We start from the raw sequence: 25,712 nt of genomic DNA, 5'->3' as shown, positions 1-25,712 counted from the left end.
CCTTCTTTTGTTATGCTCTGTCCTTTGTTTTGTTTTAGGGAGCTTTGTGGTTTTGTTTGCTGACATAATTTCAACTGAAATACATGTTGTATTTCATTCGGAGCTCACAGGATTTCTGTATTTGTCCTCCATTTTGTTGGGCCTATGTTGGAAGTGAAATATACATATTCGTGTGTGTGTGTGTCAGAAAACCCCCCCAGCTCTCTTTACAATGCATGAAATGACAGTAACTAGTTATTTGACATCCCCATTTTTCCTGTATATATTCGTGTATATATTTTTTCACATAGCACACAAAATAGCCAGATCGGGATTACAAAATAGCAAAGTAATATCCAATTTTATGTCAAATATAAAATAAAGTAACTTCAACGGTGCACAAATGTTACTGCTTGCCTTCTCATATGTCCGTGAAGTCTTTTTTTTATTATTTAGTTAATTTTTGTATAATAATTAGATGTTAAACAGCACTCTCATCTACCTACATTTTCAAACTGTTCTAGCGCTCAAACTACCAGTGGTTCCTATTTTTCCCCCTCAAATCTCTTCCAAGGTGTGAAAACATTTGGGACATGACTTCATATTTGTAGAGGACAAAAGTAACTGTGGAAACTGTCCCTCACATTCTGACCCCCTCCGAAGTCCAAACTCTTGATGCAAGGCCTTCTTAATTTAGGCAGATCATGACTAAGCACACACTAGCACAATACTGAATCCAGAACTCAGAACTCCATGCCAGGAAAATAATGTATCTAATAATACAATCGCATTGTACATAACCATGTAGATTTGGAGTTCCCAAAGGACACTGACAGGGAGTCACTTCACACAATGCTCTGAATGTTTACAACAGACAATTTAGTTTCCTTCCAACAATTATGAGGTAAATTGAATCTCAGGAAATGTTCGTTTTCTTGTCCATTAGACCAAACAATAACAATATCCTTGAAGGTTTACAAAAACATCTGTCTTCAAAGGACAATCTAGAAAATTAATCTCCACAACCTCAGACAATGTAGGGGCAAAGTAAATCAAATTGAGGCAATTGAGTTTTCCAATTTCTGTTAACATGCAGCATATTAAGAAAGCACTTAAAAATGTTTTTGTCTAATCTTTTATACATAAGTTGTTTTTTAATAGTGAATCTGGTTCAACTGTGCCTCTCGAAAGGACAAAGTACCTTTTTTTTTAATTCACTGCTTTATTAGTAAGTATCTTACAAAAGGGATATCTTAATTTATTTATTTATTTAGCTTATTTGCAGGTCTGTATGCATTAAAGCTTTAATGTAACGATTAAAACTTCATCTAAGTATGGCTTCCTGCAAAACTCAACCCAGTTTTATTTTCAGTTTTGAGAGTTTAAGACCATCTTAATTTGATCGGTATTAAGTGTACTAGAAACACAGCAGGAAAAGGTGTATGTTAAATCAGGTTTACAATAGTAAGGTGAATTTGTAGATTTTTTTGCTTTTTAAATCATTTTAAACAGGTCTCATGTGTTTTGAAGTACTGTTCTTTTGCCACTATAATGTGAAGAGGAAAATGGAAAACTGGAAAAAAAATGTTATTTTTTTTTCTTTTTTGCAGTTTATTTGCTAAAAGTATTTGTTTGCAAGATAAATGGCTGTTCTGGTGAAGAAGATGACAGCCTACACGAAGATGATATTGAATTGATTTCTGAAATGTTGCAGAACTGACTGTTTGATATATACCGCAAGACATGAATCATAAAAATTCTATTAAAAACCTCTTGAATGGCTGACACCGGAATATTATTTGTGATGATTAATTCGACTCAGTCATTATGAACGGAGTCAAGTCAGATTGCTTCTGACAAAATTGCTTTTCATTCCCCATTGAATACCCCCAGTATGCATGTTGAGAGTACAAAATCATATTTCTCAGCACACCTCTGTGTTGAGGTAGTTGTGGTTGATAATAAAGAAATATTTAGCAGTGGCGGCTTTCTATTTTTCAGAAGGGGAGGGGTCAAACAGAAATCTGTATATTGTGCTAATTGTTTAATTGTTTCATATTTGTTGTGTGTGATTTCATTTTCTATCCTTTTCATGTGCTTTGGTTCTACCCGTTGTGTTTGTTTGTTGCTTTTCTAAGGGATCTGCCCGCTCTATTTATCTGTGGTCCCTCTCTGACATGTTCTACACATTATGATGTTGTGTAATTATAGTGTGTATGAAAGTATGTGCAAGTACTTGTGATGGATTTTTGTCTTCAACACAAACAAATAATGTTGTTCAGGTATGTTAATGACATTCTGTACAGCAGAAAGCAAATATTCTATTACCTTTGAGAGGGAACATCAGAAACAAACCTTGGCTGTAATAACTAGCATTTTCATTGTGAAGATAATGCACAAATCATTGCCTTTTATTACTTTTTTATTTGTTTGTGAGTTTGTGTCCAAGACCTTCCTTAAAATAATTCAGACAGGATTACATTAATCTCAGGTCTGCCGCGAAATAAAACTTGCACGCTGACAAAACTAATAAAGTAATGGAATATTGCTTGGTTGTTCTGTAGTATGCTGTACCGGCAACCCCATTCCTGTGGTATTTTGTGTTAACTGTGGAACCTTGATGTGTATTTACACCACACACAAAACATCCTCAATTCTCTAGTTTTGCCGTTGTAAACCCTACGAATGTACAATTTCATGTTTGTTTGTTGGTTTCTGGTACAATCCCGTGTGTTTGCTTGTCTGGGGACTCATCTCTGATTTTGGTGCCTTTCAGAACTACTCTGGTCAGGGTGGAGGTGGCAGCGGTGGTGGTGGTGGAGGCGACGAAGACTACGAGATCCCACCCATAACTCCTCCCAACCTCCCCGATACCTCCCTGCTTCACTTGATGGATCCCGAGTCTGGCTATCACTCCCTGTGCCACTCATTGCCTCCCAATGGCCTGCTGAACCCATACTCCTACCCAGAACTGCCAGCCATTATGATGTCCAACATGCTGGGGCAGGACGGACATCTGCTCTCCAACCAAATGCCCTCCGTAAGTGTCTCTGGTTTATCCTCTCAGCTCCACACCACTGCCTGCAGACAATGGAAGGGAATATTCAGGAAAATATGTCCAGGCATGCTTGTTCTCTTGGGCCAGGGTCAGGCAACCTTTGCTCTAGTATACACCATTGCAGGACATTGATATCTTAACCCCCTGCGATAGTCCACCAGGGGAGCACCACTCAGGTCCTGGACTACTGCTGCCTAGCTACCTAATTCACCTGGCATTAGCTTTTATGGGTCTCAAGGTGCTGCTGATTCAGAGAGATGAATAAAACCTACAGAATGATAGGCCTCAAGGACCTGAGTTGTCCACCTCTGTCCAGCTGGAAGTTCTGGAAGTGTCAGTATTGAAGGATAAGCCATGTTGTTGCCAGGAGAATTATACAGAATGGGAAGCAGTTTTTCATCCTCATCCCTAAAACTGGTAGCAACTGAAATGCAAGTGGGAAGCCACCTTTGACATTGTTTTGCGTCAACTGGAGATAGCTTAGTGACACCAGCTCACACGTGGAGGCTGGAGGTGCTATATAAAGAAAATCCGTAAGAAGCTCATGTTGGGTTGGTGTAGCTCAGGTTAATGACAGCTATGATCAATAATAATTTGCATGAATGATACAGTAGCTTAATTGTGGATCTAACTAGACATTGCACATTTTAATACACTGAATATAAAGAAAGGCACGGTTTGGTTACACTGAGCTACTCCTTGTTTTAATAGATGGAAAGTACTCCCATTATCATAACGACAGCAGTATACCACTCTGTGCCTTGAAGGCATATATAATTATCTTTGCTTTATTATAGGAAACAATGCAAGTCTAACTCTGTTAATAAATATTGCGAGAGAAATATGTGATCTTTTCAGACCTGAGATTTTGAATCTGATTCACCCAGATTATGTATAATACAGATACAAAATGTCATTGAAATCTCTGCTATCTAATGACCTTTAGTTCCAGAAATAGTTCACCTTGATTAATCACAATAAACAAAGTACACAAGAGGGAATTCAAGAACAAGGGTTGTTTTTTTTAAAAGCAGAAACAGATATGTCCGATCTAGAGAGGCAAAACAATAAAACAGAGAACAATTAAGTGTTCAGCTGGCCTTTTTTTTAAAGGATTATGGTTATGCTATTCACTTTAAGAAAATACTAATTAGGTCGGCTCTGTGCTACAAATAAATGTGTTTTCACCTGTTTTGCTGCGTTCTCGACAACAAATCTTTAGGTCAGAGCATTAGTTTAATCTTGGGCAGATGTTTTCTCCATACACAGAGAGAGAGAGAGAGACAGAGAGAGAGAGAGAGAGAGAGAGAGAGAGAGAAAGAAAGAAAAAAAGAAGTACATGAAATTTTCAATTGGAAAAAATCCATTAGACGTCATCTCCCCTGCATCAGACATTCTTCACTTGACAGGCTGGGAAATTAGGTATTATGCCAGTGCACTGCTGCAATAAGATCTGTTTTTATCAGGCAGATTTATCACAAGAGCAGTGAGAGAAAGAGTCAAGGGAGGCTGAATAATAAAGAAAAAAGTGCCAATGTAAAAATCTTGATGACGTTCTTTCAGGATTTCTTTGTTTACTAGGGTTAAGAGGGCTAAAGCTGTTTTTAGTTGTTTTTTTAGATATGTATGAACTAATAATAATTATATTAATAATAATAAGCCCCAGTGTTTACACTTCAAAATCAGTAAATGCAGAAAATTGCGAGAACAGGAATTTCCTTGATATGTTATGCGTCCATGAAAGCCTAATAATCACAGTATGACTGTGATTTGGTCCACTATTAGATTGAAAAGAGTTAAATGTACTTTTCATTTTCAAAACCAGTTGTTTTCCAAATAAGGTCCGTCATCCCAAACCTTAAAGAGAGAGAGAAATTCTATTCAGTTCTGTTTGTGTCGTCCTGTTGTTTGCAATTCACTTGACACAATGTATCATTCTGCGTAGGTTTATTTTTTATTTGAGTCTATATTACAAGAGATATGGGGAGGGAGAATGATTCAAATAATTGGTTTTGTTTTTTAATCTTGGATATAACAAATAAAGGCACTCTTTGAATCTTTGTGGAAAGGGTTTTTTTAATGGATCATTGCATACTTTGTCCATATCAACATCTATAATAGGAGATATAACAGTTTCACAGTTTATTCACAGGTGCCCAGTGAATATGGAATTACCTGAAGCAATCTAATGAAATGGCCCGTATTATGTCAAGAAAGCCAGTGGATGGTGCTGTTGAGAAATAGGTTTTAATTAAGCTGTGAGTGCTAATGAATTTAAATTGCAAAGATAAAGGATGCATGCAGATGTATTGCTGCCAAAGTGTTTTATGTTAATCCTTTTTGGTGTTGTCCTTTTACCTACAAAATTGGTCCAAAAATCCATTCAATGCATTCACACAGTGTTTAGCAATGGTCACTGAATGGTTGAAATTAAAAGTAGCTCTGCAGCAGGCTGTGTGGTTTAACTTTTTTTTCCCTGACCTGCTTTTTTGAACATAAACAAACAAGGTACAAGGGAAAAAAGGCAGACAATTAGGAGATGTGTGTATGTATGTGTATGTGTATATATATATATATATATATATATATATATATCATGTATAAAATCTAGCCTTTTCTTCAGCACTACAAATGGGAAAAAGCACTACTGCAAAAGCAAATTGCCTTTTTCAGACATGCAACTATTTAGATTGAAACACATAATTGCCAGCATTTTCCTAATAGAAGGCCATTTCGAATCCATTAGGGCCTGTTGCACTTATTGTTTTGTGGTTTTCAACTCTTTTGGGATAAACATGATACCCAACTGCAAGCCATTTTTAATGTACACAGCTTTCAGTGATGCTGTTTGCCAGCCTCCTGTTCCTTCTGCTAAAATCATAAATGTCATGACAGCTCCCCGAGGTTCCAAAGGCATTAGATATTTAATATCCATATTCAGGTAGAACATATCAAGTGGATGGGATTCGGGGAGGCGTACATCTTTGTTAAGGGTTTAGGCACTAAGCATTACAGGTTTCTTTTTTTTTTCTTCGTATTTTTTTCAGACCTTATTAGTGACTGCTTTTGTTTTTTGGTTTTTTTGGAGGGGGGGTATAATATCTCCTGGAACACACCTGTTCTGCAGCAGTGAGAGTCCACATTGGGTTCGTCAGATCATTGCTGCTGTAGGTTTGTTGGTTTGTATAGGAAATTATGCCACTGAAAGGTATTGAAAGGATAAATGAATCTAAAATGTAAGAACTGATCCCCCAATTGTGATTTTAAATTTACAGATTTACAGGCAATTATTTTTTAAATACTAGTGAACAGCAGTCACTAAATATGACTTTTGCAATGTGGTGTTGTTCTTAAGAATATAGATGGCATCATGTAAAATAACTTGTAAAACTTGAAGTAATCTAATACATTAATAAAGTGCTGTCTTTTAAAACAGGCATAAGGACAGACTGAGGGACCACATTCACTTAAGGGCTGCTTTATGGTACACATTTTGAACAGAATTACACATCATATATAAAAAGTACACCAGCTGCAGCCCCTTGGAAAACAGTTTGTCTCAATGCTTATGATTTGATTAACCAGTTATTTCTGATCGTGCTGATTCAAATACAAGAGATGTGGCCCTTAAAAAATTAGGACATTTAGAAAATTCTTGCATTCCTTATTCCCACACCCTTAATTACAAATAGTACGGTAACAAATACTCAAAGACAGCTGTGTATACTATTATACATCGCCACATGTTTCTAAAGTGACCCGACAGACAGACAGACAGACAGCAGCCTCAGTGACACCATTGGCACAGAATGGAGTGTCCTCTTTTTTTTATATATATATTTCGATTACAAATGAAAGTTATAGGCACATTACTGAAATTATGTAATTCAGAAATCAATTACTTGCTCTTGAAATGGATTAATAGAAGTTACTTCTCATTATTATTATTTAAAAAAATCTATTGTTTTTTTTCCAACTGAGACCATATAAGTGATGATTTTATACAACATGAAAATACTTAATAGAGAGCATGTACAGACCCTTGGCAAGCAAATACCAATCTTCTAATCATAGATTTGACCAAAATAAATAATAGATTACCGTGTGAATTATTCAGCGTTATATACTTTCATCTGATTTAAATATGACTTTGTGTTATAAATATTCATATTTAAATATGTTCGCCCATCACTCAGAGAAAGAATTTATTTTTGCCCAAATTATCCAAATTTAATTAGATCTAATGTGCATTCCAGCTTGAAATGTTTTACATAAGAAGTTAGAACATAATTAGAAATTGAAGTCTGGAAATGAAATGAGAACATAATAATTAGTTCCTAAAACAGGACAGAATGAACAACTGTCCCCACAGTGGCTGTTTAACTGTAGTCATATACAAGCTGTATGTGTGTGGTTCCCATTTTGTGAATACTCATCTGTACAGTTACATAAGGAGATAAGTTCCCCATACTGGAGAGAAGAAAAATTGGAATATTGATCTTGAAATTGCTCCTGCTAAGAGATGTGTTTATTCTGAACAGCTCTGCAGAAATTAAGCATACGGCATTCAGAACTGCCCTTTAAATATCTCTTCTTTTTCATCACTTTGAATGACCAAATTCCAGTTTCTGTTAGCTACGGATGTGCTGTGAGGTTTGATAGAGCAGCGAGTTAAAAGGGAAGTGATGTAGAAGAAAAGAAGAATTCTTTCTGTTAGAAGATCTGATAAGCCATAATACTAATCAGTACTATATGGAACTGGATTTCCATGTTGAGATAAACATCTTACGGTCCAAACATGGCATAGCCAACGACCCAAAACTTCAACAGACCCCAGATAAGTTCAGGCAGGAGTCCACCAGTGGAAAGTCGTTTCAAAACAAATGTTTAGCGGTGAAGTTACATGATCCCCCAGCTCTGAAAGTGTGTGAGTCACTGTGAGGCGTGAAAACTCTTTTGGCAAGTCTTGTTTTCATGTTTTAAGCGAGAGCCCGATTTGCATTTTTGTAATTTAAGTCTACTGAGTACACTTTGCTGAGGCTGAAGCTCGGGGCGAGAAATAGGCCTTGTCTGAATTTCAGAAAAATATTAAACGGACATTTAATATGAACAGAACCCTGTAAAATATACATAAAAAGAAAAAGAAATTAAAGAAACTCAGAATGGTTAATAATATATGCATCAACATGATTCATTTGCCTTATTCAATACGTAGAAAGATATAGAGACAGATAGATCTGTGCTCTTGTGTTCATCCAAATTTGGTGTAAGAGTTTGGTTGTTTTTGTTAAGAAGGCGACATTAATATGCTAGAGGAATTAGAGACATCACCAGCTGCACCGATGCCATTATTGCTAGTACATTTACTCAGATTAACAGTGTAACTACAAAGTGATGTGTAATGACAAACATCCTACTGATGAAAACAAAACAGATTTATTTAACATTTTGTCCTGGGTTTTATCCATTTGATGTAAAATTGAGTTAAGGATGATGGCCATTGGGTGAGAAAAGTCCATTTGTTAATATCATCATCCTTCTGTGGCTGATGGAAAAGCATGCTACAAAGCATTTTATTGGGGGATACTTCATAATAAATGAATATATTTATATTGCTTCTATGAGAGGGAAAAAAAATCAACTTTTTTTCTAAGTGTAATAGGCCAATAAAATCTCTGTGAAAGAGAAGTCTGGTTTTTAAACAGCTTTCTTTTCACCTTTGCAATTATTTATTTTCAAATAGTCCTTCAGGGTAATGTTCCATTTTCTTATTTCACACCCCCTTTTCTCATAAATGAACCGTCATCGCAATAAATCATTGCACAAACAGAGACTTGCGCACACCCTGAAAGGTCTAAAGATTTATGTAACACATTCATGTTTTCCACTTTCTCATTTTAGTACTCCTCTGGTAAAGCCAAGCTAATAAAAGCTGCTATTAATATTTCTTGTTGCTTAGCAACCAGAGGCAGCAAGTAATAGCTTTCTGTGGAAAAATAGATGACCGATAAGGAAAAATTCAATTCTTTTATTATCTCTAGGGAGAAGGGGCCTTATTTCTGCTGCAATGTGATATAAAACTGTGTAGCTGTATATTGAGAAATATTTTAAAGAAATGGAAGTTATTTTCAATTTCATTATGTCAAAAGGACTTTTCATTCCTCTTGTAGAACTCATCTTCTTTTTTTTAATAAAGTCAATTAGCCTTAAGATTAGGCTAATAAAAGGATAAGGTATGGGTTTAATTTATTTTTTAATCATATAGGCTAGTAGGTAATGTAGAATAACAAATGTAAGCAGACGGAAAAAAAGACTTTAAGAATATTGTTATGTTTTTCTATTAGATGAGAATTGTGGTCGGCCTTTAATACCTCACTGCATTGGAAAAAAAGTCATAATGGTCTCTGCCAAGAACATAACATGCTTGATTTGTTTAGTTCTTCATTGTCTTTGGATACTTCCTCCCACGTGTACACAAAGCATTATAAATAAATGTGTTAATAATACCATTGTAGTCGATATTAACATTACAAAAACAAAACAGCTCATTAACACTAAAAGACTTCATTACCTGTTCCCAATGTCCCCGTTCTAAACGCACCAAACGTTGGCTGAACTGTCATGTTTTTAATAAGTCCTGTTAATTTGTCTCAAGGTCAACGCACTGTCTTGGCATTTTTGCAGTCGGAAATCAGTTGGAATGCTGCAGTTATTGTTTAGACGGTCCTTTCTTGTTGCACATTACAATTTCATCTGGCTATACACAGTGCCAAGTCGGGGGGGGGGGGTGTTGAGATATAAGCAGCAGTCTTATTGGAAGCATTCTTATACTCTTCCACTATCTTTATTTTATTTTGTGTATTGTGTTAGGTCTAAAGTATATTTTTAAAAAAGAAGAAGAAGAGAAACCCGGCACGAATGCAGCTGAAACAGACAAGATGTATAGTTCCCAGGGACAGTGTTATGATGATAGAGGGTTGTATACTACATTTTGCCAAGGGCTTGTTCTTCTTATCACTCAATAAAATCCTGTCTGTGCTGGGCTGTAGTGTTTCACAGGTTTGTCTTACACCAGGACTGATTCAGGCCTGTGTCCCACATAAAAGGTCTTGCCCAAGGGTTTTGGACGATGACCATTCTGTTGCAGATGGAGGGAGATTGCCCATTGTCTTTGGGGGCCTTCTGGAGTGGCATAGGCCTGCTTTGTCATAACTTAAAGGCCTCAATCAACACTGATGGGATTTTATATCCAGGGCTCATACATCTATCAGCACAATAATGCCATTTCACAAAGCTCGGAGCATAACACCGTTTTTTTCAAGAATAATACAGTTGAAAACATTTTATTACCTGACATCCATCCCATCGCACACCTGTGGGGTGAACTGGAATGAAGAATCAGGACGAGATCTACTTAAATCAAAGGAATCTCTCATCTATCAAAAGAAGTGCATCCGTGCTGGGTCTGCACCCCATTAAATACATTGTCAGCGCTCTTTGAGTATTTGTCTGTCGTTCCAGTCCTTTCGGTAACACAGTGTAGCGCTCCAAGCCAAAAGAGAAGACAAGATGTGGGGAGCTTTATCACTGTCGCACCGTAATGCAGTCCTCCTTAGCACAAAGCCGATGCAGTCGTACTCTGTTTGCCTTTGTTGGCAGTCCTTTGCAGTGCGCTTTATGACATTGTATGACATCAGGCGGCTTTTGTTTTTTGCACTGGATTAATTTGCACAGGAAACTAAGCAGAATGAACAGCCGAGAGTCACACAGCAAATAAGAAGCCATGCAATCAAGATATGAAACAAAAGAACGAGGTTAATTCCACCCGCCCTGTTACTTCATGTTGTTTTGACTTGCGTCGACACTGTCGGGTTTATCGGCATTGGGTTGGTGTGCATATTAAAATGCACAGCCCTTCTCCACACATACTTTTAGTTTCTAGCGCTGCAAAATACTTCTTTGTTGACATTGAAATTAGAGGTTGAATCTGTAACATTTTATTTGCTGGATTGAAAAATAATACTTATGGTTTTATTTTGTATTTTATGTATATAATTATATATACAATATATCCATTTTAATATTGCTGTCATATTATTTATGTATTCAGTTTTTATAATAGAACAGTTAATAGTGTGGCTTGACATTATTCTTTGCTTCAATTAAAGTTTTAATGTTTATATTAGCATATAGCTATTGGCAGGCTACGAGCTGCCTGCATTGTTTTTACTGAAAAATGGAATTGGCAAACCTCTAGTTAAAATATCCACTACAGTTTATAGGAAAATTATTACAAAAGTCTGTTTCATCAAAAGGATGACAAACTCTGAGCTTTGCATACTCATGAATATTATTCCTTAGACAACTGCTCTTGGAATGGTATGATGTTTCAGAGATAGGAATTGATTTTTCGAAACACCACAAAATAAAAGCTAACATTTGACTATGTTTTCCTACAGCAATAGCTCGGGGCTTTATTTATTTTCTTTTTTTTCAATTATTTTTGTATGTGTGTATGTGTGTGTGTGAGGGAATAAAAAAAAGCCAACTAAATACACACGCCCATTTTTATCGCAAATCATGTCAGACTCTTTCTGACACCTTTAGTACTTTTCCCAGCAGTCAATCTGTTGATAGCATTGAAGGTTCCTGTCAGAAAGATGTCAAAGACAAGTGAACATGTCAGGAAAGTATGTGCAAATTAGTTAATTGTTGCCAGGACTCACCCACTGAGAAAAAGGTATGGGTAGAATAACTTTTATTGTAGGAGATGGTGCTCTCATTACAAAGAAATACCCCTATTAAATCTCTTACTGACAACTGTGTCGGCTCCGTATATGCTTCTTCTTTTTTTTCTTAAGCAATTTCGAACATGTCATGTTAGACAAGCCTCAGATCCTATCTGTTGTACAATTCTAAGCAGTGTTTGATGTAGTTCTTTGAAAGACTGTATGCAGTGACAATACCAGTAATGAGGAACACAGGGATGCAGATAGGTGTGTTGAGATGTTTAAAATATTGAAATCAGAAATGCCATCTGCATTCCATGATGTGGATTGATGTTGAAAATGATCTGCCAAAACAATGTGGCCAAATTACAAAATTCAGAGGATAGAAAAGTTACATTATGTACACTTACAGGTTTGTTAGATCTCATTAAGCTCCCACAGATGAGAATCTTTTCTTCAGTTGCTACCAGAGCACGATTTCATAAACTCAATATTGACAGGCTCACTTACACTGGAGTAACACACAATCAGACATTTGCCAATGTCAATTCTACGATATTTACAACAATGTACAACAACAGTTTTCTAAGCAAACCTAACACTCTGTGGCCAATTTATTAGTGTGATCAGAATTCCCTAATTAGATTTATTTAAATTAACAACTACAATTCTCTTCAATGGTGATGCCTTTTTCACACCTTGAAAAATGTAAGTGTACAAAGTGTCAGAAACCTCTAAACTGCTCTGTCTTGTGCATAGGACTGGCATTGGATCAGTGGATTACATTTGAGGAAAAATATGTCACCGTATCAGATATATCAATTTGAAGAGTGATCGACATGTCCTATTGATCATTTCTACTGTCAGCAGCACTTTGCAACAAGGGGATAATTTCTGAATTGGAAAAACCCAAGTCGCATATGATAGACTCAGGATTGTTGCCCCATCACTTGGTTAAGCAGAAACTAACTCAGAGTCTTTCACATTGAAGCAGTAAAGCAAGTGGAAAACTTTCCCACAGTAGTGAAATAAATTGTCACGGCCTGCAGCGTAGCACAGGCCTCCAAAGTGAAAGAAACAGCAGAAGCCGCTGTCCTCAAAGAGGATTTTTATTTGTAGAAGGCAACACAATAATATTTGCTGTTCACATTCATCTTCTAAGTGCTGTGGTGTGCCTTGGTCCTGTCAAACTCCCAGTGATACTGCAAGATGGTTCTCTTGAGTTGGTTTCCAATTTCTTGAGAGGTTTAGTTGGAGGCTAAAAAGTCCCATTACCACTGACTTCCCAAAGATTATCAGTTGTGAATGAGTGTGGCTGTAACTAATGTTTTCTGTGGTCTAGAACAACCTGTAATGGCATTTTAAGGGACGGCATATTGCTGAACTAGTCCCATTGAAAGTACTCTGCTTTTTTGAAAAAAAAAACACTAAAAACTAAAACAGGTACTTTCAGGTTTGAAGCTTTATTGAAAGCCAACAAACGAGTATCCAGTGGAAATGAAGAATCTTAACGTCAAAAGCCAGCTGACATATCCATCAAATGTAGCCTAAAGCACTACTGTATTTTAATTGCACTGTTGCCCTTGAACAAAATAGGTATTATAGAAACTGCTGGTGTTTCTGTATAAATCAGTTGTATGGTACAGGTGAAATGCTTTTTTTTTTTTAAATGGGCTTTTGTATTGCACAGAGATGTATGGCATTTTAGACATTGAAAGAAAAAATATGATTGCTTTGTCTTGGAAATAAAATAGTCAGAACATACAATCTGTTTTCCAATGGATAATAATAATAATAATAATAATAATAATAATAATAATAATAATAATAATAATAATAATAATAATAATAATTAAAAAAAATATTGCTTTATTTTTGTGAGGGTTAATAGGTTATTATAAATAGAAGGCAGTGAAGTGAAGTATTTAAGGAATGAACATTAAAAACAAATCAGTATTCATTACATTTAATGAATATTCATGACTGCTAATTTAAATTACCTTTGGCAACTGTTGTTAAGACTAATGAATAATTTAAAACAGCATGGCCAAAGAGATTTGAACATTGCATTAGCTGTCTGCCAGGGATTAGATACTGAGAATAAACAATTAAATCTGGATAGCTGGTTATTAATTTAAAGGAAAAGAATGGGGGTGACCACTTTACAAAAAAGGGAATGTGCAGTGTACTTCTTCTTAGTGAATAAGACTAAACCTTACGAATGAGGCCGATACTTGAAATAAAGACTCATAATGGACCCTGAGATGTTCTACATGAGGACCTGCTTTCCATATTGGGAGTCTTAGGTACTTTATTCATGTGGAAATCTCAGAGTGCTTTTAAACTCAATTCATAGGCCATTAGCTTACCGGGTATTCCCCCCCTCCCCCCAAAACAAGTCTATTTTAATAAGTAACTCTGTTTCACATTTATAGCAGGGCCTTGTGCTGATGACTTCTTTCAAAACAAGTCTGGAACAGCTTTATAAATACCACCCCTTAATAGAAATTCTTTAAATACCTCTATTGTCACAGCATTGCGAGTAGCTAGTGTTGGCTAGACTATAAAGCTCTCATTTGCTGGATGCTATTTTTTATTGAACCTCAGTTATTATGTGGAGGAGGCAGTTTTGAGTTCATCTAAAATATATACTTTGTTTTTTCATATTGAAAATGTGGGAGTCCTTATTTGACTGTTTCCCCCGGCAACCTTTTATTTCTATTTAACTATAAAAGATCATAATTTGCATTTGCTTTTATAAAAATTCTCGGCTAGGTAGAGTTGACTTGCATCTTTCCCTTGTTTGAAAGAACACAGAGCAGAGAGTTTCTAATCAGGCCATATATAAGAAACATGATGCTGTCCGATGAAAACTGATACTGAGATGGATGCTAGTTTATTTTCTTTGGTTCATTTTCTCAGCTTCATTCCATCCAACATGAGCACAGAGAAACAAAGGAATTCCGAGAGCTTGGACATGGTTAAATGTTGATAGCATTGATTTACGTACTGAGAAAAAGTAGTCAGAATTGGTGGCCCTTCTGGAGGATGTTTTAAAATGCCAAATCTAGGCAATGGGAGGCAGTGGAGGACCTGCAAAATCCAAGCTCTCCCCTGCTCAGGAGAAACAACCCACTTCTTCTACCTAAAACATGTTTGCTGTTCCTTTGAAGGATCAACGTTCCGAGTCCTCAACACAGCAATAATTAAAGCTGTCATGGCTGGGAGCCTGCAGGGATAATGTTCCATTATTATAGTCATTTGTTTCAATTAAACGCTCTGTGATTTTACAATAGCAACTGTGAACCTGTGTGAGTAAGCTATTACTCTCAACAAGATGTCTCCAATTGGAGGAAGAGCCTGCCCTGTATGTGCCGAGGATTCTCTCCGCCCTGCCCTTTGGCTGGAGAAGACACAAAGTTCAGGGCTTGCTGGTCACTGGCGAGCGATAAGGCAAAGCAAAAAGAGATTGTCGCGAAAGTGGATGTGCACTTGGCCTCCTAAATTTGTGCAGCCGAGGAGTTGAATTGCAAAATGCACAGAGCCAGGAAAACAAAGGGGAAACCAGAGTTGATTGTCTGTGGTAACCCCTCAGCCCTCAAAATGGCTTTGAGACTGGATTGCATCAAGATGGATTAAGCACTAACACAGACTAAATCAAGGATTATTTTTTAATCCGGTTGCACAAAACTGTAAACCAGGTTTCATGTTTGATCTGTTATTGAACGCCAGGTTTGAATGTGAAGGGTGGGTTCACACTCATCTGGTATAAAACAGCCTCAGGTGGTTAAAAGAAAGAGTTTCACAAAGACAAAAATAAACCAATTTTAATTACTGGAATTCTACATCAATGGGGAATTTGAAGGTTAGGAACCTGCTTGATCCAGGAGCCGCTAATCCCGGTTTGAATTTTTGGAGGTGCAGTGTAACAGTGATTGAAACATAATCCCAGATTAGCTAATTCTAATTTAGTGCTGGAGAGTTATTTTTAATCAACATCAGTGCAATTGTCTAAAATAATTTCTTTTTTTTTTAGCTTTTCTGTTTTGTTGCTCTTTTTTTTGTTGTTTTGTTTTGCAAAGAGGTCCCAAGCAAACAGCCAGAGGAGCAATTTATACCAGTTACTAAAATGTAATGCGAGCGCGTTCAGAAATCACACTGTGTCGCATGTAATGGTGCACAGGGCTAAATTAGTTTTGTTATTTTATTTTGTTTGAACCGAACTGTGAAGTGTTATGCAAGCTTGAGATGAAGAAGATATTGCTTATCAGGGAAACTGTATTGCGTGTTGCTGTCTTCCTTCAGTGGCTAGTATATCTGCCAGATTTCTCTCTTTGACGTTATTAATGGTTTCAAAAGCGGTTATGACTTCTGATGCAATTCTCAGAAACCAAAAAAGTGTCCTCCCATGTATATAAAATTGGAAAATGACCTCCTTCCTCCCTGCCTCTCTCCTGACATGTTAAAGATGCATATTGTATAGTACAGTTATGTTATATACTTTGCAGTTGGGATACACTCAATGCACAAATACGAATCAGACTGCATATAAACTCTGCACTTTAACTTCTATTTATTATCTAACCATGCTTTTCAAAAGCTTTACATACCATTTCTCAGATTCTCTTTTCAGTTCCAATACTTCTGTGCACCATGTCAATATCTCCTACATTTTGCAATCAGGTTTAAAGACAATACACCTGAATGTTCACATAATATTTGCTATCAACCCATACAATTGTATGGATACGATCACAGATGTCAGTCCTGTAACAAGCATGGTAGTGATTTGGGACATATATGCACATCTGGAAAACTCAGTGCATAATTACACATAAAGCATGCAAAATCCATGCAATCTTGCGCCCATTATTCAGCTGTTCCCCCTTCCTCTCTGAACACTTTAGTGGCATGGCTGTTGCTACTATAAGAATCTCTTTTGGCAAATCAAACGCTGCAGGCAATCATAGCTGAGATTGAAACTATTTCAAAGCTAAGGTCAACAGACCCATGCAGCCCAATTGCACAAGAGCTTCCTGATATCTCATCTCGGAATCTCTCTGAACAGCAAGTAATTGGAAGCCCTTCCTTATTTGACTTTCATTTGACTAATATATATATATACATACATCCAAGTCAACATGCACCAAAAAAACATTTGAGGGCCATGTGTATTTTCTTTTCCTTTACAAATAAATCTTCGGTAGCACAATGCAGGAAAAACATGTCTCAGAATTAAATGGTCTAGTGTATTTGTGCTCAATGTACTTCTTGTATTGTTATTTTTTTCACCGAATTAAGACGAACACAACTCTGTGTTCTATGGAGAAAGACGAAGGGGATCAATGTATCATATATCTCCCACAAATACAAATCATATAACATTAAAAACAGATGTCACAAAATCAATTGTGCAGTACCGCCTTATAGCTTATCTTGAAATTCAGTAAAGCATCTGGTGCTTAACCTTCGTGTTCCAGGAACTAACTTTTTTTTCCTAACCATCACATACTGTATTTTTCCTGTATCACCTAATTAATGCTGAATATGAAGTGATATCTTAATCTTTGAATATTTATTTTGCTGTAATGAGATATTTACAGCACATAACGTCAAACCTGTTGCATGAATGGAACCTGGAAAATACAAACAAGCACATATATATAAATCATTGCATTTTACATTAATTTCACATACAAACCAGTCCATCAAAAAATGTCATTAAATCTGCAGAAAACATAGAAACGCACGATGTGAACAAACATTGCCTTTTTTTCATTGTTGATAGAACACAGATATTGAAATGTTAATTTGGTGCTTTGCCTGTTTTATTTCCTTATCCAATGATTGTGATAACACAATACTGTTGATTATCCAATCTATCAAAAGGACAGCTGTTATATTCTGCATTCTGTCTCTTCATGTAGGAAAAAATAAAAGAAAAAACAGTTGTGTTTAGTGTTGTTTTGCTGTAGACTAAATAACTAACAATGTAAAAAAAGGTTGGTCTGATAATATCTCCTGGTACTTACTTTAAAATTTCCTACAACAATTAGTAAACAAAAACAAAGAAATTAAGTTATGTCAATTAAATACATTTGAATACTTAATCTAGTATACTTAATCAGAAGAACCAATATACACAAAGTGGAAGTATATTAGTATTATACAAAACTGAGAGTTTATACAGCTTTAAATTAAACTTCCCTGAAGGGGGGGATACTTTAAAAAAATAAAAATAAAATGGAAATGTGTGCCTTTGCATGAGACCCAAAATACTTTTGTCTTTTGCGTGCAATGTAAATTTTTCATTCACCTTTGTTGTCTCCTTCCCTGGGAAAGTGCAGCTTTAATAACAACAAAGCAAGATGCCCAGACTTTGGCTTCCCTGCTCCGTAAAGACTCCATTAAACAATTAGCATACAGTACCTATGGCAACCAACAACCTTTGGAATATTCTCTCATAATGTTTGTACAGTGTTCACATCACATGCTTTATCTTCAACCAGAAGGTGTCTGGAAGTACGGTCCAGCTCTCTCCCTGCAAAAAGAGAGAAAGAGAGAGAGACAGAGTGAGAGAGAACTGAAACTGTATTGTGGCTCAGTGAAAAAAATATTACAAAAAGAAAAAAACAGGAAACAGAAAAAAAAAAACATACTGGCCGATAACATCCTATTCTGATGAATATTTAGAATGACAGTGCATTTGAGTGCAAGTCTAGAAATCTAGTTTATATCTCAAATTCTGTTTCCTATGAACAAGGAAAAGTTAAAATCTGTTAGTCCCTGTGATCATGGACTAATAATAGGCCACAATCGAGAATTCTCATTAGTTCGTTATCATTTGGAAGGTCGGTTTGGTCCCCCATCACAAATGGGGGTCTTATTATACTGTGGAATGCATCCAACTAAATTTTTTTAATAAGTCCTCTGCTTATTGTTTATTGACCCAAGCATGACACAATATGTGGTATCAGAGCTGATTCTGTTGTTTTGGGGCAGGGTTGGCTTTTAAAACAACATTTCAAACAGCCACATTTTCTCCTCTTTGTGTTCAGGATAAAAGGCTACACGTGCAGCATGCACCTATAACCTCTCTGGCTCTTAACATGCATTTATTCCACCATAACGACCCAGCCGACCCCACGTGGTACTCATAGGGGACCAAAAACACCTCTCAAATGGTCTGATGAATTTTATTACACCCATACTAATTACAGTCTAATTACAATAGGGCTTACCTATGTAAACTGAGTCAAAAGCACAACAAAAAGAGAGATGTTTCTGCATGTGATATTAAAGTGTTTTTTGGTCCGTTTACCCCGTGCTTTTGTATGTGTGTATGTATGTGTGTGTTTGTGCAATTTTTATGCAGAAAAATCAGGTACAAAATAGCAAAGCCCCAGAGGACTCACTGTCTGAAAATCTAATTTGTGGAACACTCTAAGCAGATTGACATAATGCAGTAATGCATTGTCACATGCTGAGTTATGGTATCTCACACAAGAGGGCTATCTGATTGAATTGTATTTGGGGGAAATATATTCAAAGAAATTAATTATAAGACCGGAATTTAGCTCCAATTCTGACACAGACCTGGGAGTGTGGAGTGAAAACGAAAGCTGCGGAGGGAAACGGGCTGCACAACGTCCGGATTCTACTGCTGTGCTGTTTGAGATATCGAGCCTCTGCCTCTGTTTGTCGATGATAATAAATCCTGGGAAAAGTCTGTCACTGTCTCCGGAAAATGGCCATGGCTAATTAAGAGTTAATGAGATCAAATTAATGCCTCTATTCAGTAATTAGTCATTTAATCAGCCAAATAAATAATAATAATTAGTGCTCAGCAGTACACAACAGGGCAGTGTTCCTCCAGTGCTCAACACAGCTCTGCATTTGTATTCTCTTCTTATTTTCCACATTAGAACTAACGTTTAATTTTATAATTGAATATGAACAGTTGTGAGAAATTAATCTAAACTCGATGCTCTCTTCACAAGTCCTATGGAGAGATGACATGACTTTCATATATTACAACTATTGCAGAAATCATCTTTGATTCTTGTTTGCAGGTCTTAAATGACTTATTCCAGAAGGTTTCTTATTTGGTGGTTGTTGTTTGTTTATTGGGGTCTTTTCAGTTTTGTGATATGATTAATCTCACTGTTTTGGAAAGCATAAAAGTCTTCTGAAGCAGCAGAATGCCCAGCCTCTTATAGCGGATAATGTCATATTATAAACCATTAACAATTAAAATAAGAGCAAATTAAATAAGAAAAAGGGATTTGAATTGAGTAGTTGAATTTAATTTAAAAGAAAAGGTGTGTGTGTGTGTGTGTGTGTGTGTGTGTGGAGGGGGTCGATGGGAAAACATTGAAGGAATGGGTGCTGACTTAGTGGATTTTTATCTCTCTTACATTAAGCACAATTAATCTATTCATAATACCTTTATGTCTTGAAAACTCAACTGCCATCACCCCCCAACAAATACCTAATTATGTTGGGGGGTGAGGAGAAAGTCCTCCATTGGATTCTTTTGGATATACCTGGTTCCTTGTTTTTGAGGCAGGCTCTCGTCTCCTTTTTGTGTTGTTTATGAAAAACATAGTGAGCTCAGATTAAAGGGAGAGTTTTCCACCCCGAGGCTGTTGCTATGGAAATAGCCCAGCTCTAGCAATGATAGCCCATTCATGTTTGATTAATTGGTTTTTCAATGCTTCTTGGTTTGTGAAGCCCCTTAAAGGGCAACTCCACACAAAATGGAAAATTAATGGAAAATTTTCTTAAGCCACTTCAACATGTTTGGAGCAGTGGTGTTTTAAATTATTATTTAAATGCTGGAGGTTTTTTTGTTCTTTCCTTGTGTGTGTGTGTGTGTGTGTGTGTGTGTGTGTTTGTATTGGGTGGGGGGTTGGGATTGGGGGTTAGCTCAGTAATTTGAAATGTGGGAGGAATGTCTTTGTTTGCGAAAGGGCTTTTGTTGCCAACTGCAGAGGAAGAAGGCAAATCTAATGTCCTGTAAATGTACTCTGTTTAATATCGGCATTCAGTTTTCATAAGTTACTCTCCGTTCTATTCCGGCAACCCATTGGGGCCAATTAAAATGGCTGTTGAGCCAGAGCTGAAATACAGAAGCTTTACCGCTGTTTATTAAGACCTGTTCTACTGGGGCTTTCTGACTTGATCTTGTTAGCACAGTGTTAATCTAATTAGAGTTTTACTTATGAATGTTTCACTAGATTAACAAATACCAGAGCACAGCTTTGTTATTTGTGCTGATTAGCTAGGTAGATGCTCTCTCTGCATGGCTCCTAGGAACGTGACAGCAGCTCCTTGTCTTTTGGCGACTGAGGGCTGCAGGTGGTTACGAATGCCTTGTTTTGGGCTTGGAAATCTGCAAAAAGTGATCCACTACTGTCACGGGCGGAACCCCTTTTAGAGAAAATAACAATGGTCAGGTCAGTCACGTGCTTCCATGTGAGCGGTGGCAGTTTTCAAGAATGTTGTCTTTGTCTGAGGCCTGCAAATTGAACTGTACCGGTTTGTAAACATCCTGTGTCTGTTGCCATCGGAGACCTGGAGAAATAGCAACGTATGCAAAATGTGATTAGGGAAGGTCTTCAACGAAGGGCATCCCAGTTCTGATTCATATTTAGTAACTCTCACGCACCCAAATACTTTCTCTAAATGTCTAGAGAAAGACACCAATTGATTAGCTGTGGGCTATAGAAGTAATTAAGGTCAGATAAGAAATATTCATACAGTTCTGTTGATAGGCGTCACAGAACTTTGGATATTGGGAATACTTCTTTCAATTTAAAAAAATGATCCAGCAAGAATGACGATTTCAAGGGAATGTATTTGGAACTGTTGTCAAGTTTCAAACTAGAATTGTCATGACAGCCCTAAATAATGTTCACACTGTGAGTTGTGGATGTGTTTGAAGGTGTCTTGGAGCTCGGTGGGAAAGACAAGGGTAGTTTGGCAGACAGGGCAGTTCAGAAAGAAACCAAAATGAAGTCAGTTTGTGTCCAGGGAGAATTATAACCAAGCTCTCCCCATAGCCTTTGAATGTTACAGTTGGATCCTCAGGCTATGCACTATGGTTCTGAGCAGCTGTACAGAGTGGAAATGTCTGGTCCTGAGGAGAGCGGGGAAGATGGGCCACAGTTGCACAAAAACGTGTCTGCAGGGGAGTCTGTCCCTCCCAAGAGCACCCCAACCCCAACCACCACCCCCACCCCCCTGGCCCTGCTGGCGAAAGGGAGAGGAAAGGAGATTTTGACCTTCAAACCTTTAATCGCTATTGAATAGGTAATTGGGAATGAACAATTGTTACAGTTCCTCTTCTTTTCTCACCCAGATCCAGGAGATGACACACCCAGACGGCTCACATTATGACGCCACCCATCAGGGCCCTCTGATAAACAGATCACCTAGGATACTGTCACATCACATGAGCACTCTGTCCCAGCTGAACTCTCAGGTTGGCCTGCGAAGTGCCGTTACCCATGGTTCCCCCTCACCTCCAGGAAGTAAATCGGCCACACCCTCCCCCTCCAGCTCTGCCCAGGAAGAGGAAACTGATTCCCATTCCAAGGTACCGGTGGGGAACCATCTTTCTTTGCTAAAGGAGGGTGGGTGTTGGATGTGTGTGTGTGTGAGAGAGAGTGATTGGCAGACTGGCAGAGTGGGGGGTGGAATTAGAACAGTGTGCAACAATTTTATTTAAAACCACTCAGCAACCTGTCTGGATAAAAAATTAAATTTAAAGTTCCAACCGAACATTAAAAACTATGGAAATATACAGTATATATATATATATATATATATATTTGATGCATCTTACCTATGTCCATTAAATAACATTTAACTAGTTGAAACTAATAAAACTAACAGGTGACATTTTTAATTAGTGGAAATTAAGGCTTTGTCAAAGATTCTGCTCTGGCAACAGCATGCTTTTAAAGTTCTGCCGTTTGTTTTACATACTTACAAGTTCAGTTGAGCTTGGTTGAGCTCATCTCTTTTTCATATCATATGTTGTTGTTTTTTAAAATCCATAATCTGTCGTGTTTGTTTGTGGCATGCTGTTCAATACACCAAAACAAGATAGACTCAATTGAATATGTATTTATTGCCCCAAAAAGCGCACCAGGTGGAAAGCTAATGATAATCCCCCTTCAGCTTGTTTTATCAAAACCATCATCATTAAACTGTTTAAGAAATAACAATATTTTTTAACAAAGCAGCACTGAATAGAAAGATGCATGTAGATCCATGAATCATGAATGTCTGTGTGTCCTTTACTGTGAGACCATTGATTCTGTTATTGATACAAATGCTGTGAGGTGTTTTATATTATAAAATTGTTGTAATAGAAAGTAGTGTTTTGTCAGTGATGGATTGTCTAACATAACAGTATGTGCTATTGCTGTAGCTTTTGGGATTCAAGTGTATTTAAAAACATTGTCTACTTTTGTCCTTCACAAATCCCATGTGAAGGTTAAAGCAGTGGCTTGTCACTTCCCCCCAGATTGTGCCATGAAGGCTTGATTTTGGATCCAGTGAAAATGGCAAATGAAATAACTTGGGTGCATCTGGTTGATTTCTCTCCAAAGAGCATAACACAATGTAGGTCAGGATGTTACCTGAGCAGAGGTATCTATCTTCACAAAAAGCAACAGTTTCATTTATGAGCGCATTTGCACAGTTACAGTACAGTGTCCTAATTAGGCAGACATGAAAGATACTGTAAGTCTGTTAGACCACAGCAGTCATGTAAACAACAGATGAATCGGAGGTAACAATGACACAGCCTCCCTCATAGCCCTGAGCTAACAAAAACACATGAGCTTTGGCACACAAAAATGTGCAAAGGTTTTTCTTTTTTCCCCCCTCACTGAAGGAGATCCAGATTCCCCAAGCACCAGTACTATCTTTCAAACCCACAACTTTCATCCTATTTGACTGTATCTCTAGGCCACGTTGGGGTTCTGGGAAAAATAACAGACAATGGCATGACCACTGTACATCTGTGTAATTTTGCCAGCGTAAATTAAAGCCATGGTGCTTTGTTTGTGCCTGACTGATAATGCTGGGCAAGCTGAGCACAGGCAGGCGAACATCTAGATGACAAGCGAGTAACTTGGGTTCTTGCAGAGTTGTAAGGAGGTAACTCTGTTGCTACTTTCTGACTCTGTTCATAATAGCCACTGGAGGTCAACAGATTGAGAGACATTCAGAGCTTACCTTAAAAACAAAATATAATTTTATTCATAAAATCAAGGTACATGTTGGCCAAAAGCTTGACATCTTCTTGAAGACAGTGCCTCCAAAAGGTTTATCATGAACAGTGTTCCACATTCAACACAGTCCCACCATCACAGACCACAGAAGTCGAAAAGTCTTCTTAGCATCATGGTTCATTTTGAATGCCTACATCAAGTTCTATCAAGTTCTGGGAAATGTCTGTGCAGGAATGAGTCTTCTCTCGTCAAGTTTGCAGCACAAATAGATAGTCGTGGTTTCTCTGTGTAGCTAATGTTACTAGTTGTAGTTTTTTTTCTTTTTGTGGGCAGTTTTCAAGCCAATCATAAAGTACACCATCACTCAAACATGTCCTCTTTTACAGGCAGCTGATTACTTTGCGGAGACCTTAGCATCTAAGTTGCCTGTGCACAGTCTGATTTTTATTTTTTTCCCTTTTGTAGAGCTTCTTGCCAAGACATTACATAATATGATTGGTCCACAACATATTCCACCCCCGAAGCCTGGCCTTTGCTGATGTTTTTTAGGATCTTATTTAAGTACCTGCAATGCAGTGAGCTAAATTGCTCTGGTTCTCACTCGTAGTATGAGATAGGGCTATGTGAACACTGACATCTAGTGTTCACCTCACATGAGTGCTTTGATTAAGAAATAATAATAATTAGTGGCCTTGATGTTGGTTTGATTTAGATTTTTTGGAGAAGTAGTTTGTTTGCTTTCTCTCCACAAGAGCCATTATTATGTTGCAATTAAAACTTTCTCTATGCCTAAGATGTGCTGGGAGGTAGTTTTTCCATGCTCTTAAAGGCATAGTTAACCAATGGTATTGTATTGTATAGCAGCTCCATCATTAAGTGGCTTTTTCTTGATCAGCTCCATATGCTCCAGCCATCAGATCAGCATCAAGACTCTTCAGGTTTTCTTTTCCTTATATATTTACTGATTTATTTATTCTAAACATGCTCTGAATCCAATTACCCGAGCTTTCTTCAACTGGGGAGGGACCAGTCCTGTCCCCCCCACCCCCACCCCAGTTTTAATAGCAGCACCGTGTGTTGGCTGTCAGAATAAATTTGAGTGTTGTGGTAAAACGTGATATGCTCAAAACCCCTTCATTATCACAGCGAGTGTGTTCAAAAAGTCCTCTTGTCATCGCATTCCCAAACAGCCAATTGCTGCCTTGAAGGGAAGTGAGTGTAGAGCAAGGCTTAAAAAAATGGGATTCTTTATCAGTTACACAGGAGTGGAATAATGGTTGTTCTAATTAAGACTCAATTGAAAGGAGACTTTTTTTGAATAGAGGCTTTTTCAGCTTGCATTGCCACCAGCTTCTGCGTATCACGAAAGCACATAAACACCTATTTAGTTTTTTTTTTAAACATGCTTCTAAACTTAATTAATTTTGCTATTTTGATCAATAACCATGAAGTAAAGAAACAACTGAAAGGGCTGGGGGAAACACACATACACACACACAAAAGTGCTTGGCTTTGCTTTTTACCGCCACTTCTTTTCAACAGCTGTGCGGCTTCCGTCAACATGAGTGACTCACTTTCAATTTTGCTCTGTGTTAAGAAGATATGTTAATCAATAGGAGCAGAGCAGCAACACTTAATGAAGAAGTAAAAGTGAGGAGCCTTGAAAAGAATAGTTAAAATGCTACATTTTAAGTTTCC

At 37.3% G+C, this 25,712-nt stretch overlaps 1 protein-coding gene across 6 annotated transcripts in view; it reads left to right on the top strand.

Moving 5' to 3' along the window:
- Positions 1–25,712, top strand: part of tox2 (TOX high mobility group box family member 2) — a 127,649-nt gene that overhangs the window by 81,027 nt on the left and 20,910 nt on the right. For 4 of the 6 annotated variants that reach the window (XM_066702788.1, XM_066702787.1, XM_066702786.1 and 1 more), the window contains 2 exons: positions 2,756–3,019; positions 22,130–22,366. In XM_066702788.1, the coding sequence (XP_066558885.1) occupies positions 2,756–3,019; positions 22,130–22,366 (501 nt within the window). The remainder of the gene's footprint in view (positions 1–2,755; positions 3,020–22,129; positions 22,367–25,712) is intronic. The other 2 variants (XM_066702790.1, XM_066702789.1) reach the window with 1 other exon arrangement.

The sequence above is a fragment of the Amia ocellicauda genome, chromosome 4 (assembly GCF_036373705.1).
Source record: "Amia ocellicauda isolate fAmiCal2 chromosome 4, fAmiCal2.hap1, whole genome shotgun sequence".
Taxonomy (NCBI): domain Eukaryota; kingdom Metazoa; phylum Chordata; class Actinopteri; order Amiiformes; family Amiidae; genus Amia; species Amia ocellicauda.
The sequence above is the reverse complement of the archived record's forward strand: the minus strand, read 5'-3'. Positions and strand labels throughout refer to the sequence as shown.